This window comes from Hyperolius riggenbachi, chromosome 1 (genome assembly GCF_040937935.1).
Source record: "Hyperolius riggenbachi isolate aHypRig1 chromosome 1, aHypRig1.pri, whole genome shotgun sequence".
Classification (NCBI taxonomy): Eukaryota; Metazoa; Chordata; class Amphibia; order Anura; family Hyperoliidae; genus Hyperolius; species Hyperolius riggenbachi.
In genome coordinates, this window is record NC_090646.1 from 580,571,171 (window position 1) to 580,589,491 (window position 18,321).

Here is an 18,321-nt window from a genome sequence, read left to right on the forward strand (position 1 = left end):
CGTTTTATTCGCAGGATTAGTTAGTCAGTTAGTGGGCCCCACGGTCCCATAGTAACCGCGGTGGTGGCAGTTTACTCTGAACCAGTAGGTGACGTTGTAATCACCCGTGTCTCACAGGCTCCCTTCTGAGTTGTCTGCGGCTAATTCTTAACGGTTCCTGCGCATTGACTGCGACCAGAGTTCGCGCGATCTGTGCGCTGGCACCGTTTAGAAGGCTAAGTGCGGTCAGCCACAAGGGCTCCTGTGACAGATGAGCATTTAGGACCTGTGCCCAAATACTAATAGGGAAGGTTGATGAATTTCCCACCATTGCAGCTCTACCGGTAGCAGAATTTACAGGAATGCAGGTCAGTTCCTCACCTCAGCATTCCAAATAGAGAACAAAAGATGAGTGTGTTAAAAAGATGTGAGTGGTGATTGTAATGTATAAGCTTATTGTACAGTTTTACATCCTGTGACGTATCCAGAGGGGTGCAGGCATGGCTCTTGCCATGGGCACCACTGCACCATGGGCGCTGTGCCTGCCCCAATGTCTTCTGCCTTCCCTCCTTGTGCCTCCACCGCTGGCTGAGTTGCTCCGTAACTGCCCAACTGCAGATCAGCGGCGACAGGAGAAACAGAGATGGTGCACACGCTCCCCACACCCGGTGTACTCCAAATCCGAAAGTGATGTCATTGGTCGCCTCCACATTTACACCGGGCGCGGGTAGCGCGTTTTCCTGTTTTTCCTCTTGCAGCTGATCTGAGGTCGGGCAGTGACGGAGTGGCTCAGACAGTGGCAGTGGCATCACTGGTTGTGACTCATCGGAAGAGCAGATAAATGGCAAGTAATATAATTCACAAATATATGCAATCATCTCCATTTTTTTTTAAACGCCAAATAATGAATTTTTGTACTTTCAGTATGGCAGTTTAGCTCATTATTCTAAGTCATTCCAATTTCAGACTAAACTTCATTAAAGTTCAATAAAGGCTTAGCTAAACGACTAGCATGTGGTTCAGGAGAAATGCATGTGAATGACTGAGGATGGTACTGAATGTGAAAACATTACTCTAAAGTGAAATTCCCACTTCTTTTAGCCGTGCCCAATATGCAGGTTAGCACAGGGAACGGTATAATGTACCTGTTTCCAGCCCCCATTCAGCACCCTGCAGGGCAGACTTGGTTACTTAATTGTTCTAGCTTAATGCACCTGAATATTGAATTTGTTTATTGTGAGGCTTGGGGTTTTGAGGAGGGTGGGGTCAATAGTTTAGTGTTTGCCATAGGTGCCATATTACCCAGAGACACCTCTGTTTACATCAGATTCGTCAGAGGGCCAATGGAGCATTGCACGAGTGACGTCATGCAGAGGGAAAATAAAGCTCTCGGACAGCGATCGTCGGACTTAATTGGCTTGGCGGATCACTGGTCAAGGTGTTGGGGGCCGCTGTATACACGCTAGATGTAGAGGTTATTCATACCAGGCTCAGCCAAGTTTCATTGAGCGTGTGTACGAGACTTAAGTAACTTTGAGCATATTTAGCAGCTTGGAAAGGTTCCTGGGCCTTAGCACATAGTCATTTGGTCTCGTCTTGCTGTAACATTATTTTTTATTGTATAATTACATTTCAGAATGACAATGGCTTCTTCAGGCCACAGTGAAGATGATAAAGACAGCATGGATCTGATTAACTTTAATGAGTTTGACCCTCAAAAACTTGCAGAACAGTTGTCAAAGTTTTCAGTATTTGATTTAGACTGGAGCAAATTTACCGAAGATCTACAAGCAGATCATGTTGCCAATCGTCAGCAGTTAGGAACACAATATAAGTTTGACATGAGATGTGAAGCAAAGAGATTGAAGTCATTCCCAAGTTTTCCCAAATCTAGCCAGCCTTCATTTTGGTCTCCAGCAGAAACGGCCAGTGCTGGGTTCTACTTCACTGGAGTCGGTAAGAGTGTTCAGTGCTTCTGCTGTGGACTTGTGCTCTCCAGGTGTCCTTTAGGAAACTCACCAGAGAAACTTCATGTTGAACATAACCCAACTTGCAGCTTCATGAAAGGAGAAGATGTTGGTAATATTCCTAAGTATGAAGTTCCAGTTCAAACCTCAGACCTTGACCCAGCTTCTTTAGATATGTACAAAACAGAGGAAGCCCGACTGAACTCCTACAGAAACTGGCCATTCTATGCTAGGATCCAGCCAGATCAACTCGCTGCTGCTGGATTCTTCTCTACTGGTAAGTGATGAATTGCTTTGAAAATAAGTACCTATTGAAGTCAATATCATAGGCAGCAGTCCTCAAGATTGACCCAAAGCCATAAAGAGTCAGAAACAAAATTCCTAACACTTATCAATAATAATTTTAGCCAACACAGATGATCAAATGAATACAGCATGACTAAAAAGCAAACACAGCAGTTATGTATTTTTTGTGTGAGCAGCCATGTTTTTCCATGGTGTGTTTCACTTTCTTGCACAAATATGCTGTAGCAATTTTCTGCCGGGAGACTTCATGATTTGTAGTTACGCCCCTGCTGTACAGCAATCATTCTAAAACTGCGGCCTAAAACGATTTATAACAATTGCAACAAATGATGATAGTGTGTCTGTAGCATAAGTCACAGACCTGGAAAAGCATGAGGCAGAAAAGTAAGTGGAGTCAGAGTTCCTGTTACAATCTGCATCTGCTGGTAAATTCCTGCATGTACTACCTCTGCTTCACCAGCAGATGTCACCAGCCTCTGTGAATTTGCAGCCTGAACTTTCCTCTGCCCACCAGCATAGGGTGGACTTTCTGGATATCTCTCCACAGACAGGGAGGAGGCCTGGACTATCACATGGTCATTCAGCATGGCATTTAAGCCACACCTGAACACTCAGAACTTGCTAGCTCTTTGTTCCTGATCCTAGCCATCCTGCCCTGAGTTCCCTGTTCCTGGTTATATTGTTCCTTTATTCCCTGCTCTATTGATCTCCCGGTTTGACCTTGTGCCTTGTATTACCGACTATTCCTTGCCTAGCGATTACTGTACTGTTTGATCTCCTGTGTATGACCTATGCTTGCTGACTATCCGTATGTCTCCTCCTCGATTGTTTATCCTGCATTTATATACAGGATCTTCTCAAAAAATTAGCATATTGTGATAAAGTTCATTATTTTTTGTAATGTACTGATAAACATTAGACTTTCATATATTTTAGATTCAAATACACACAACTGAAGTAGTTCAAGCCTTTTATTGTTTTAATATTGATGATTTTGGCATACAGCTTATGAAAACCTAAAATTCCTATCTCAAAAAATTAGCATATTTCATCCGACCAATAAAAGAAAAGTGTTTTTAAAACAAAAAAAGTCAACCTTCAAATAATTATGTTCAGTTATGCACTCAATACTTTGTCGGGAATCCTTTTGCAGAAATGACTGCTTCAATGCGGCGTGGCATGGAGGCAATCAGCCTGTTGCACTGCTCAGGTGTTATGGAGGCCCAGGATGCTTCGATAGTGGCCTTAAGCTCATCCAGAGTGTTGGATCTTGCGTCTCTCAACTTTCTCTTCACAATATCCCACAGATTCTCTATGGGGTTCAGGTCAGGAGAGTTGGCAGGCCAATTGAGCACAGTAATACCATGGTCAGTAAACCATTTACCAGTGGTTTTGGCACTGTGAGCAGGTGCCAGGTCGTGCTGAAAAATGAAATCTTCATCTCCACAAATCTTTTCAGCAGATGGAAGCATGAAGTGCTCCAAAATCTCCTGATAGCTAGCTGCATTGACCCTGCCCTTGATAAAACACAGTGGACCAACACCAGCAGCTGACATGGCACCCAGACCATCACTGACTGTGGGTACTTGACACTGGACTTCAGGCATTTTGGCATTTCCCTCTCCCCAGTCTTCCTCCAGATTCTGGCACCTTGATTTCCGAATGACATGTAAAAGTTGCTTTCATCCGAAAAAAGTACTTTGGACCACTGAGCAACAGTCCAGTGCTGCTTCTCTGTAGCCCAGGTCAGGCGCTTCTGCCGCTGTTTCTGGTTCAAAAGTGGGTTCATGCTTCCATCTGCTGAAAAGCTTTATGGAGATGAAGATTTAATTTTTCAGCACGACCTGGCACCTGCTCACAGTGCCAAAACCACTGGTAAATGGTTTACTGACCATGGTATTACTGTGCTCAATTGGCCTGCCAACTCTCCTGACCTGAACCCCATAGAGAATCTGTGGGATATTGTGAAGAGAAAGTTGAGAGACGCAAGACACAACACTCTGGATGAGCTTAAAGGGACCCTTAACTGAACGGGGGGTAAAGAGTTTTACTTACCTGGGGCTATTACCAGCCCCCTGCAGCAGTCCTGTGCCCTCGGCGCCGCTCTGGAATCCTCTGGTCCCCCGCTGTCACTTAGTTTCGTTTTTGACGACTCACCAGTCGCCGGCCGCCATGCGTATTATTGGACGCATTCACCAATGCAATTAGCGCTATTGCGGACCGCAACGCGTACAAAAATACGCGTTGCCGCATAGCTACGCGTGCAGTTAAGGTTCCCTTTAAGGCCGCTATCGAAGCATCCTGGGCCTCCATAACACCTGAGCAGTGCAACAGGCTGATTGCCTCCATGCCACGCCGCATTGAAGCAGTCATTTCTGCAAAAGGATTCCCGACCAAGTATTGAGTGCATAACTGAACATAATTATTTGAATGTTGACTTTTTTTGTTTTAAAAACACTTTTCTTCTATTGGTCGGATGAAATATGCTAATTTTTTGAGATAGGAATTTTAGGTTTTCATGAGCTGTATGCCAAAATCATCAATATTAAAACAATAAAAGGCTTGAACTACTTCAGTTGTGTGTATTTGAATCTAAAATATATGAAAGTCTAATGTTTATCAGTACATTACAGAAAATAATGAACTTTATCACAATATGCTAATTTTTTGAGAAGATCCTATATATATATATTGTGCTTACTATTCTGGATCCAGGGTCCGTGTGCACACAGTTCTATACACTGGACCTACTCTGCATGACTCGCTTTATGCAGAGAGGTCCTTGTATAAACCCTGATTTTCATACCTTTCTGTATGCTTATTGTATGTATCTACCTGTATTATTTGTTGCAGTGCATGTATGTGTGTAGAATACATTGCCTGCAAGTCAATGCTGATTGTTTCCATGCATGAGGTTAATGCACAGCATTACTTTATTTTCATTTAATAATAAATTCTTATTATTCATTTATTCCTGGTTTTGTCAGTCTTTTCCTAAACAGTGACATCTCTGCCTGGTTGCGGGTTTGTGCGTTGGTTTCTGTTTGCTCCAGGTGCAGCGCACAAACTCCATGCAAAACATAACAGTTCCTAACCTGCATATTCATTCTGCATCAGTGCTTCTGGAACTTCCAGAGACTGAGGATCAGCATAACAGGCAAGCAAATAATGTTTTATCAAAGGAAGTCAACAGTAGCACCTTCCCTATTGTGATACAGTACTTATGCTAGCATAAACTAGTTTACTATCATACCTCCCATTTTTTTGAGATACGTAAGTAAGAGGGAAACTTAAGTCACACCCCAAACCACACCCCTGTCACACTCCTAGTTGGCAGTCTCACATACCATAAAGATTTCATAAGAAAAATATGTTGTTTGATGATTCAAACCACACTGGTCTTTTCTATCCTGGTTCATTTTCCTTCATATTAACATTTGAAAATAAGTAATATATAAAATTAAAGGATGGAAATAAAGTTTAGAGTCAGTTGAGTAATAGATATATTTACATAGATCTGTACATCAATCCTGAAAAAGGGAAAAATTAGGAAGAAAGAGGGACAGATGGACTGAGCTCCCAAAGAGGGACTGTCCCTCCCGAAAGAGGGGCAGCTGGGAGCTGTCTTACTATCGTTATTACATAGCATAGTGATATACTGGACATTTGTAGTTCAAATTCTCTACACTTTTTTACTTTTAACTAGTGTTACCCTTATAACTCACAGTACACTGACTGTCATGTTTTCAGTTGGATGTAGTATTATTGCTTTCGTTGCACCTTCCAGGCAGAAGAGACGCAGTGCAGTGTTTCAGTTGTGGTGGATGTCTGGGAAACTGGCAAGAAACAGATCCTTGGAAGCAACATGCCAAGTGGTTTCCTGAGTGAGTTATATTGCCTCCTAATCTTTTTGCTTTACAGAGTAAAGAGAAAGTGAAACTAAATGGCAAGTACAAAAAAACTGTGACTGTAAAATACCCCCATTTTACAAAAAGATCTAAAAGGATACCTTAGTCTTCATGCAAATTTTAAAACGGGGGAAGCAGGCATGTGTGGTAGGCTCTCCTCATGCCCAGCGTTCCTGCAACTCTCCTCCATGCCCCTTCTTAACCTGAGTGGGGTCAGGTCTGATCTCCCCACCTGCTAGGGTTGCCAGGTCGGCTGATGGAGAAAACAGGACAGGGGGTGGAGTTAGGGGCGGAGTCAGAAGCGCACTTTTATGTAGAGTGGGGCTAAGCAATGGGCTTTTTAAAAAATGTTTTTTACAGTATTTATATCGCACTGACATCTTCTGCAGCACATTACAGAGTACATAGCCATGTCACTAACTGTCCTCACCAGTACATGCACATAAGAGACCACTTTTCACCAGTAAATGCACATAATAAGAGACCGCTTTTCACCAGTAAATGCACAAGCATTACACGTAGCAATGTCGGGAAGCGCGGGCTCGGGGGCGGTACTTAAGCTGGCGTAACTTATGCCGCGTAAGCTGGCTGGCTGTGCCTTTGACTGACAGCCAGGCAGCGAATCAGCGGTCGCGCAGCGCTGGCGGACGGGTGGCGGGCCTGTTACCCAAAACGGGCTACACTGACTTCATAATCAAACTGTATTTCAATTGCTGTAATCGTGTTGAGAGACAGCAGTAACATAAGGTTTGACAAGCATGATGTGTGACAGCGTGCTGCTTCTATACAACACCCCCCGAGCTTTGTGTCCCCATCTCTCACTATCTTCCTACCTGTTAGTGCTGGCCCCTGTAGCAGATCCGAAGTTGAACGCCATACTGCTGGTGACGAGTCCTGCACAGTTTTGCCGAATTACAAACTGCAGGAAAACCCCGCTCCCACCATCAGGAGACAGCCTCACTACAGACACTGCGCATGCGCACACAAGTTAGCGCGGCATGTCGTACATCACCATGTCGCAACTTCGGAGCCGTACAGGCCGCCATGTTGGAGGCGGATCTCAGTATTGTGATGTGATGACAAACAGGGGCGGTGCCATATCCACAGTAGTGCTTCCCGAATCCCTATTGCTAATCGGGCAGAATGATCTCTGTGACTCCGAAACGGCTGATGAACGGATGTTTCGGAGTTACTGGCGGCAAGTGGCAAAAGGCATAAAACCGGACATCTTAATTGTCCGGTTTAACATGCCTTTTTGGACAGGACACAGCGGCCAAAAACCGGACTGTCCGGTCTAAAACCGGACACCTGGCAACCCTACCACCTGGCACCTGCCTATACAGTGGTTACATTTGCGGTAACCTTTGTTTGTAAGTATATATTTACTGCTACTTCCTGGTCGGGAGGGTTGGCGAAAACAGCCAAGATCCAAAGTGAAATGATAAATAGCGTAATCCACTTCTCTGTGCTCCTCTGTAATCTGACCTGTTGCTCGGCTATCAGAAAAAACAATTAGCTAGCACGCAGCTTCTTTACTGGTCTCTACAGGGAGTGAATCTGCCTTCTGTTTATCTATGCTCAATATGGAACATTCTGGTCTAGGTATCCAGTGAATAAATAAACTGATAAAATAGGAATTCAGGTCTGTGACTTGGCCCCAGTCACTGCTCTGGCCCCAAACTGGAGTACTAGTTGTACAAGGGGGAATGTAGTTTTGTGGAAGGAGAAGCACTATGTGGCAGAAATTAACCGCCAGTTGAATGATACATCCATATATAATATGGTCCAATTTGATCCTTTCTTCCCCTTGTTGATATGTAATGAAAAATTTGAGAAAGCTTGGCTGAGAGGATTGATAACCGCACAAAAATTAAATACATAAAGGTTAATTCTTATGTTATACCTACCCTGAATGTCATCCCTAAACTCAACAAAAATAGAGAGAGGCCCCAAAGGCACCCCATTATTATCTGGAAATGGAGGATTGACGGAACGAGTGGGTACATTTTTAGACCCACTTAAACCATTGTTGAAGAGGCTTTCTTTGATACCTCTTTTGAGTAAAGGTGACCACTAACGATCCAATTTCTAGCGAAAAATTGTTCGAGCGATCAGATAATTGTGATCGGAAGAAAAATGGTTCACTACACCATCAATGAACCAATCTTTGCTTCCTATCGATCACAACCAACAAGAAAATCCAAATTTTGGTTTGACCAAAATCTAATCGGACGACTATTTTTATAATCGTTCATAATCGATTGTGCCCATCAATAGAGATTATTTACAACCAATCCGATCAGAATTTCTGATCGCTCAAAGATTATTCGCTATAAATTGGACCGTTATTGGCCACCTTAAAGAGACTCTGAAGCGAGAATAAATCTCGCTTCAGAGCTCATAGTTAGCAGGGGCATGTGTGCCCCTACTAAAACGGCGCTATCCCGCGGCTAAACAGGGGTCCCTTCACCCCCAAACCCACCCCCGCAAAACTTGGTCGTCAACTTGGTCGTAAATTTTCTCTTCCTGGAGGCAGGGCTAACGGCTGCAGCCCTGCCTCTCAGCGCGTCTATCAGACGCGCATCGCCGCCTCTCCCCCGCCCCTCTCAGTGAAGGAAGACTGAGAGGGGCGGGGGAGAGGCGGAGGTACGCGTCTGATAGACGCGTGTGAGGGCAGGGCTGCGGCGGTTAGCCCTGCCCCAATGCGGAAGCGCTTCCCGGCTGTACAGAGGGGATTTGGGGGTGAAGGGACCCCCGTTAAGCCGCGGGATAGCGGCGTTTTAGCAGGGGCACACATGCCCCTGCTATCTATGAGGTCTGAAGCGAGATTTATTCTCGCTTCAGACTCTCTTTAAGAGGACTGCTTGCATAGCATTTGTGGACATCTTTCTTCAACTTAGCACAACCCAACTGGAGGTCAGGAGAAACCAGCAATATGCTCCCTAAGGTGCCCATACATGTAGCAATGTATGGGCAGATCGACTATGAGACAGATCTCTCCCTGACCGAATCTGATCAGAGAGAGATCTGTAGCCTGCCCTGTTCATACACCTCAGACCAATTCCCGATAGATTTTAGCATCAAATCTATCTTGAATCAGCCTAGCGATGCCGCCACACTGTTTTGACTCCTGGTTTCCGCCACTGTCACACCGGTTACCGCAAGTGCTGTACTACATGATGCATGTTTGATGTTACACATACGGGCCTGGTACCATATGGTACAGGCACTCAGTAACTGGGATGACACCAGGAGTCTCGCCAGCAGGAGAGGTGAGAATTTACACAGCAGTGCAGCACGAGGTGGTGGGGGGGGGCACATTTTTACATAAAGGGGGGGACAGCAGTTGGGGTCCGTCACGTACAGTGGTCGTCGAGATATCAAATGTCATCAATGCTGCACACCCAATCAAGCACTGTTCAACAAGATTTTTTAGCATGCTCAATCTATGTATTCAACCGATTTTGGCTTGAAATCGATTGGGTAGACATGTTGTGGCACCAATTTTCATCTGATTCGACAGAATTATCTTGGTCAATCAGCCTGCAAAATTGCTAAATGTAATGGCCACCTTAAAGGGAAGATTACCTGAGCTTTGGCTACCAGCTATTAACAGTAATGAGAATAATGAGTCATTTGCAGTAAGATTTAGGGTAAAATTCCCACTAGACCTGTTGTGGGTACTATTGATTGTTAATGTGCCAGTTACTGGTCAGGACTTTGTGGTGGAGATGTTTACATCATCAGTTCACATTCACAGCTCTCTTTTTACCCATCAATTTCCTGAAGTACAGGATGAGAGGCCTGACTTTTACAATGTATGATACAATGATACAATTGGCTGATTTTATACACTTTATTTTGCTCACCCAAACAGGTGTGATTTTCTCAAAAGTAAGAAAACTTCTGAAGAAATAGCGGAATACATCAGTTCATACATTGGGTTTGAAGGATGCACAGTAAGTAGTAATTGTGTCGGTCTTCTACATCTCTCAAATATGTACTGTGAAAACCATACCTCTCAACTTTTTGAGACAAGAAAGAGGGACACTTAAGCCGCGCCCATGCCACACCCCACCACATACCTAGTCATGCTTCCACTGAACAAATATTCATAACAGATATAACTGAAATGTGGAACAATAAAACAGGCCACACAGTGGCACTATTGTTTAAGACATTAATATATTGCACCATTTATATCTGCAGCATACATATAAACCGCTACATAGAATATAACAGTGACACATGCTCAGTTTGAATGTAAAGAAATCCCTGTCTGGCATGCAGACAAATGTCAGGAAAAAATTTGGCAATATACCGTGAAAAAATATGCCACCAGTGCAAAAAAAAAACATTTAGCAGAAAACTGAAACAGCGGTCAGGATCATATGAAGTAGAGATAAATAAATGAAGGGCCTCTTCACGCCGGCCACATAGCGCCTGAGTTGGGCGGCACTATAGCAGCAACGCTATGGTCCATGGACCCCACATGGATAATTCGGGATTCCGGCAAACGCTGAATTACTTCTCCCTTCGAGTTGCTGCCACTTGGAGGGGAAATAGTGTATTTAAAGAGACTCCGTAACAAAAATTGCATCCTGTTTTTTATCATCCTACAAGTTCCTAAAGCTATTCTAATGTGTTCTGGCTCACTGCAGCACTTTGTACTATCACAGTCTCTGTAATAAATAAATGTATCTTTCCCCTGTCAGACTTGTCGGCCTGTGTCTGGAAGGCTGCCAAGTTCTTCAGTGTTGTGGTTCTGCTATGAACTCCCCCTTCCAGGCCCCTCTCTGCACACTGCCTGTGTATTATTTAGATTAGAGCAGCTTCTCTCTTCTCTCTTATCTTTTACAAGCTGGATAAATCTTCCTCTGAGCTGGCTGGGCTTTCACATACTGAAGAATTACAGACAAAGGCAAAGCTGTTTGCAGGAAGAAAAGAGCAGCCTGAAACTTCAGTGCTTGAGAGCAGAAGGGGGAAAGAAACACACAATGATCTCTTAAGATTCAAAAGGAAGGGTGTATACAGCCTGCTTGTGTATGGATGTATTTTCTATGTGTGGACATACTGTACATCAACCTACTTCCTGTTTTGGTGGCCATTTTGTTTGTTTCTAAACAAACTTTTAAAAACTGTTTTAATCACTTTTAATGCGGCGAGGAGCGGCTAAATTGTGACAGAGGGGAATAGGAGATGTCCCCTAACGCACTGGTATGTTTACTTTTGTGCGATTTTAACAATACAGATTCTCTTTAATGCTGCCAGGAATTTCAGTGGCAGCAGTGTGAGCCGTCATCCATAGACCTTGTTGTTACATCCAGGCAACAGCATCAGAAGGATCGGTAAAGAAATGTCTTCCCGCCTTGCTGGATATGGAGCTTCTCAGGAACAATCATGCTATAGGCATATGTTAACTCCAAACTGTCCCTCTTTTGGAGGGACAGCCCCTCTTTGGGAACCCTGTTCCTCTGTCCCTCTGTCTCCTCATTTGTCCCTCTTTCAGGACTTATTTACAGATCTATCTAAATATACCAGTAAGTATTTTTCTACAAAAACAAAATGTATTTAACTGACTCTAAACTTTACTCCCTTTAAATTGATGTATTTCTTATTTTCAAATGTTAAAATGAATGACAACTAATGATGATACAGAGGACTAGTGTGGTCTAATGATAAAACTACATATTTTGCTTCTGAATGCTTTGTGATATGCGTGGCAAGGGGTGTGACAGGGGCATGTCCATGGGCGTCCGCACATACGGCAAAACCGGGCATCTGCCCGAGCCTGGCCGCCCGCTGCCCCCCCCCCCCGGCCGCGTGCCCGTGCAGCCAGCAGGAGGGGAACAGCGCAGAGAAGAGAGAGAGCTATGGGCACAGTGGGGAAGGGCGGACGTCTCCCCCCCCCCCTTCCCTCACCTTAGGGGGCTCTCTCTCCCTCTCTGTCCCCTCCGGAATGAAGTGTGCAGCGGCTGGGCAGCGGGCGGAACTTACCTCGTCTCGCTCCTGCGCCGGAAGTTCTGGTGCCGCACTCTGGTCTGGATCAGACCAGAGTAGCGGCTAATCCATCCGGCGCGTGCGACGAGAGGAGGTAAGTTCCGCCCGCTGCCCAGCCGCTGCACACTTCATTCCGGACTCCGGAGGGGAGAGCGAGAGAGGGAGGGAGAGCCCCCTAAGGTGAGTGCCAATAGCTCTCCCTCTTCTCTGCGCTGCTCCCCTCCTGCTGGGGCACACATGGCCGCTTTTTCTGGGGACATATACCCCTGCCTACACATACTGGGACATATTCCCGTGGCTACATATACTGGGACATATACCCCTGCCTACATATACTGGGACATATACCCCTGCCTACATATACTGGGACATATACCCCTGCCTACATATACTGGGGCATATACCCCTGGCTACATATACTGGGACATATACCCCTGCCTACATATACTGGGACATATACCCCTGCCTACATATACTGGGACATATACCCCTGCCTACATATACTGGGACATATCCCCCTGGCTACATATACTGGGACATATCCGCCTGGCTACATATACTGGGACATATACCCCTGCCTACATATACTGGGACATATACCCCTGCCTACATATACTGGGACATATACCCCTGCCTACATATACTGGGACATATACCCCTGCCTACATATACTGGGACATATCCCCCTGGCTACATATACTGGGACATATCCCCCTGGCTACATATACTGGGACATATACCCCTGGCTACATATACTGGGACATATACCCCTGCCTACATATACTGGGACATATCCCCCTGGCTACATATACTGGGACATATCCCCCTGGCTACATATACTGGGACATATACCCCTGCCTACATATACTGGGACATATACCCCTGCCTACATATACTGGAACATATACCCCTGCCTACATATACTGGGACATATACCCCTGCCTACATATACTGGGACATATCCCCCTGGCTACATATACTGGGACATATATCCCCTGCCTACATATACTGGGACATATACCCCTGCCTACATATACTGGGACATATCCCCCTGGCTACATATACTGGGACAAATACCCCCTGCTTACATATACTGGGACATATACCCCTGCCTACATATACTGGGACATATACCCCTGCCTACCTATACTGGGACATATCCCCCTGGCTACGTTTTCTGGGGACATATACCCCTGCCTACATATACTGGGACATATCCCCCTGGCTACATATACTGGGACATATACCCTCTGCCTACATATACTGGGACAAATACCCCCTGCCTACATATACAGGGACATATCCCCCTGGCTACATATACTGGGACATATACCCCTGCCTACATATACTGGGACATATCCCCCTGGCTACATATACTGGGACATATCCCCCTGGCTACATATACTGGGACATATACCCCCTGCCTACATATACTGGGACATATCCCCCTGCCTACATATACTGGGACATATCCCCCTGGCTACATATACTGGGACATATCCCCCTGGCTACATATACTGGGACAAATACCCCCTGCCTACATATACTGGGACATATACCCCTGCCTACATATACTGGGACATATACCCCTGCCTACATATACTGGGACATATCCCCCTGGCTACTTTTTCTGGGGACATATACCACTGCCTACATATACTGGGACATATCCCCCTGGCTACATATACTGGGACATATACCCCCTGCCTACATATACTGGGACATATACCCCCTGCCTACATATACTGGGACATATACCCCCTGCCTACATATACTGGGACATATCCCCCTGGCTACATATACTGGGACATATACCCCTGCCTACATATACTGGGACATATACCCCTGCCTACATATACTGGGACATATACCCCTGCCTACATATACTGGGACATATCCCCCTGGCTACATATATTGGGACATATACCCCCTGCCTACATATACTGGGACATATACCCCCTGCCTACATATACTGGGACATATACCCCCTGCCTACATATACTGGGACATATACCCCCTGCCTACATATACTGGGACATATCCTCCTGGCTACATATACTGGGACATATACCCCTGCCTACATATACTGGGACATATACCCCTGTGTTAAGCTTGGAGGTGTAATCTCCACAGTCAGCATACAACACATAAGCTGACGTGAAGGAGGTACACACACCAGCACAAGGGATCAGAATATCCCCAGTTTAGTGGAGGAGAGGACTGACTCCAATAGGAGATTGTGGCGCACAGAGCCGGTGCAGATCCGAACAGCCACAAACAACACTTACGTAATAACGTCTCAGCGCAAAGTAGCGCTGAGCGCATAAACCAGGACTGAGGAGATAAGAATAAGTAGACAGAATGAACGCTTGCTAGCTAGCGATTACTTAGCGACAGCAAGCGTCCAAAACCAGACAGACTGGAATGAGGCAGCCAATGCGTTGCGGCGATGGCGTGCCTCACAAAGACAGGACAGGAGAGACAGGAAATAGCAGGATCGAGATAGATGAACGTAACACAGATAAATATACAATAAGTATGTTTTCCTAGCGTATTACAATTACAGCTATCAATGAAACTATTTGTAAGGTCTGACTAACATATGTATATATCGGCAATGAACCGATATATGACATAAGCAGGAACGCTGACTAGGACTGGAGTAATACAGGGAACAGGACTCAGAAGGATTCGCTATCTCTTCGCAGAGATGAACGCAATCCACAAACAGGACCAGGAACAGGATAACTAGCTCAGCACGGGTGTTCACGATACGCGCAAACTACCAAAACGTGCTGGAAAACTGACTAACTGAACACAGGAAATAAACAGTTCGTGTACGTATATATCAGCAACACTGATATATCAACGTAACACGGATACAAGGAAAATAACAAAATGCGCAAGTATGCGTATATATTGGCGATGAACCAATATATGACACAAGACAAGCAAGTAGCAACTTCTAGAACAAGAGCAGAACTAGGAGGACTCGCTGACCCCTTCGCAGGAGTCAGCGCAGTCCACACGGACCAGGAACGAGGTGGGGCACGAGCAGAGTAACAGATACAATCTGAGACTATGATAGCCCATGAGGCATTGCAGGAAGCAGTTCTTTATACTGAGGTCATCCAATGGGAGCAGACCTGCAGATTCCCACACAAGTGAATGGTAATTAATCACAGGCTGATAGCAGGAAAAGGCAGACAATGATATGCAGCCTGCAGGAAAGGGACCGCCCCTCCACTGCAGCAGACAATGTTTGTTTACACAAAAGCATATTAAACTGTCATTAACTTCAGAGCGACTGCAGATGGAATCAGCAACTAGTTTAAGTGCAAACCAAACTATGCAAGCAAATGCATGTAATGACATTAGAACTGCTTGGTTTGCAATACCACTGCAGTCAGCAGTAAACGCTGCAGAAGCGATCATAACAGTACCCCCTCCCTTAAACGCGGCCTCTGGACGCCTATGAAAACTGACATATTTCTCCTGAACCACCCAAACCAAAAAATCAGAAGTGGGAAATCCAGCAAACTGATCTGACTGAAAATTCATGAAGGTCGGATCCGTCCGACAAAACCAAATTCCCGAATCAGTCTCACCAAAACTAGACCAATTGGAACCAGAACCTACCGAACCATGCCCGTCAGCACCACAAGCCTCAGTGTGATACCCATCAGAACCACGACTTCCAGAGAAAAGCCCCCAGAAACTCTCTGAGCGATACCCATCGCCTTCCCGGAACTGTCCAAAAACGCCAAAGCCTTTGCAATGCCCACCGGAACTGTCCCCACCAACACAAAACCCACCGTTGAACCAGTCCAAGGTACCAGGACAAGTTTCCTCAGAGATCTCCCAGAACACTTGGAAGCTCCAAAGAGATCCCCACAGGTCAGAACGCCCCTTAGGCTCACATGGAGAACCATCAAGAACCCCTATGGAACCCAGGGCAACTCTAGAGTCAGGGTCACAAGGACAAACATCAAGATCAGGGTTTTTAGGGACCAGAACCATCTCCGGGCATGCAGGCCAACCGGCAACATCAGAACATGTCTCCACTAGGGAAGCGTGTGAGCATGCCAACACAGACACACTTGGGCACTCTGGCATACGAAGCACATCTGGGCACACCGGCACAAGAGAGACTTCTGGGCATGTCAAGGAACTGCAAACCTCAAAGTCAGTCAAGATAGGACCGAAACCAGGACTGGGCAAAAAAAAATCATCATGACTAGACTTCACAGTTACTGGATTCTCACTAAAAAATTCAGGATCAGACTTAGATGTCTCTGATTCCAGCAAAGTTATTAACAAATCATGTTCAGGGGCATTTACAAGACAGGACAAATCTTCTGATGTATGCACCGAACTAGACAGGGTTCCCATAACTTCTTCTGGACTAGACAGAGACTCATCAAATACACTGGATTGGAGCTCATGAAGGGCTGCAAAACAAGTCAATAGTGCAGCAATCCCCACTGAACTAGGCAAAACTGAGTAACTCACTGGACAGGAAGGGAATTCAGGAACTTCTGCCACACCGGCCAGAGAACCAGAATTTTCCAGGATACAGGGCTGGGTTTCAGAAACACTAATTAACCCGGACTGAAATTCTGATATTTCTATTATTTTTTCCAGCGAGTCAGAATTATCCATGTTACAGGGCAAGACTTTTGAAACATTCAGAGGACAGGGCTGGAGTTCCTCGGCTGTTACAACACTGGAGAGGGACTCAACAACATTGGTTAAATCAGACTGTGTACAGGGCAAGGTATCTAACACACTTGCTGACGAGGACAATATTTCAATGGCTTCTGCTTCGCTGGGCAGAAATTCATCAAGTTTTATTAGAGCAGACTGTAATTCCAAAACAGCTGCTAGACAAGTGAATATTACTGTAACACCAACTGAGGTAAGCAGTGCCTCAGACTGTTCTGCTAGAGGGTTTGAAGTATCCAAAGTACTGGGTGAAGCATAAGACTCTGTGACCACAGCTTCACTGGACAGGATCACCGAACAGTCCACACTGCAGGGCAAAACCATGGAAGCACCTGCTGGACAGCATAATGATTCTGTGACCTGAGTTTCATTGGAGAGATCTACTGCACAATTCATGGTACAGGGCAAGTTCACTGGAACATTTTCTGAACACGGTAATAATTCTGCGATTTCGGACTCACATAGCAGACGCTCTGAGTTATTCATGAAACTAGAGTGAGGTGTAGAAACAGGAAGATCAAAACACAATGTTTGCGCATCTAAATCACCATTCAATTGTGAAATTGGAAAATTCAGATGCTGGGGTTCTGAGATTTCTGGACAGGATTGCTGGGACTCAGAAACTGATGTAGTGCATCTATTGGCATCTGCTGGATCAGACAGGAGTTGAACTTTATTAACACAGGTAATTTCTGCAGAAGTGTTTGCAAAGACAGGCAAGATTTTTCTGGTGTCTGTTTCACTGAACAAAGACTCATGAGTACTGGCTAGGCTGAACTCAGAAGTCAGCAGGACCTCTGGGTCCTCTGCTGAGAAATTTGTGCAGGGCAAGATTAAGGAAGTATTAGTAATTTCTGTCTTACTGGGAAGTAACACTGAGTTATCCATGGTACAGGGTGGAATTACAGGAACTTCAATTTCACACAAAAGGAGCTCTGAATCACTCGCTGAATCAGCCAAAGGTGCTGAAGCAGGCGAGTCCTCAGGAACTGAGGAAGTGGAACAATCTCCACTTGACAGTGTGTCTTCCCTGGTATCAACTGATTGAATCGCATAAAAATCGTCCAGAATCATTCTCCACACATCGATCAATGGAGCCACAAAGTCATACCCACACACACCAGTTTTTATTAGGTTATAGGCAGACTTAATGCATGCATTCAATACTAATTCACTTTTTGCACTGTAAAACTGACAAAATGAACTTGCATCTTTCTTCCATTCATAGACCAGGGCTTCCATCTCTCCTCTCTCAAATGGAGGATCCCATGCATATTTAACAGCTGAGCATTCCGGCTGATCATAGTTTGCAAATGTGTTAGTGGCAGAAACATACATTGGGTTATTTAGCAGGTGATTGGCCGATTTCTTATTCCTAAGGATCTCCAATACCTGTAGCAAGTGTTGAACTGTAGTGTATGCAAATTTCCCTTGCT

At 45.2% G+C, this 18,321-nt stretch overlaps 1 protein-coding gene across 1 annotated transcript; it reads left to right on the plus strand.

Annotated features, from left to right (window-relative positions):
- Nucleotides 1-1,820: 1,820 nt before the first annotated feature.
- LOC137527582 (baculoviral IAP repeat-containing protein 1b-like) lies at nucleotides 1,821-17,548 on the plus strand (the record flags this gene model as incomplete). The annotated part of the gene is given in 5 exon segments (XM_068248178.1): nucleotides 1,821-2,227; nucleotides 6,044-6,136; nucleotides 10,038-10,103; nucleotides 16,813-16,847; nucleotides 17,535-17,548. Coding segments are annotated over 5 exon segments (615 nt in total), but the record flags the coding sequence as incomplete, so codon positions are not given.
- Between the last annotated feature and the right edge of the window lie 773 nt (nucleotides 17,549-18,321).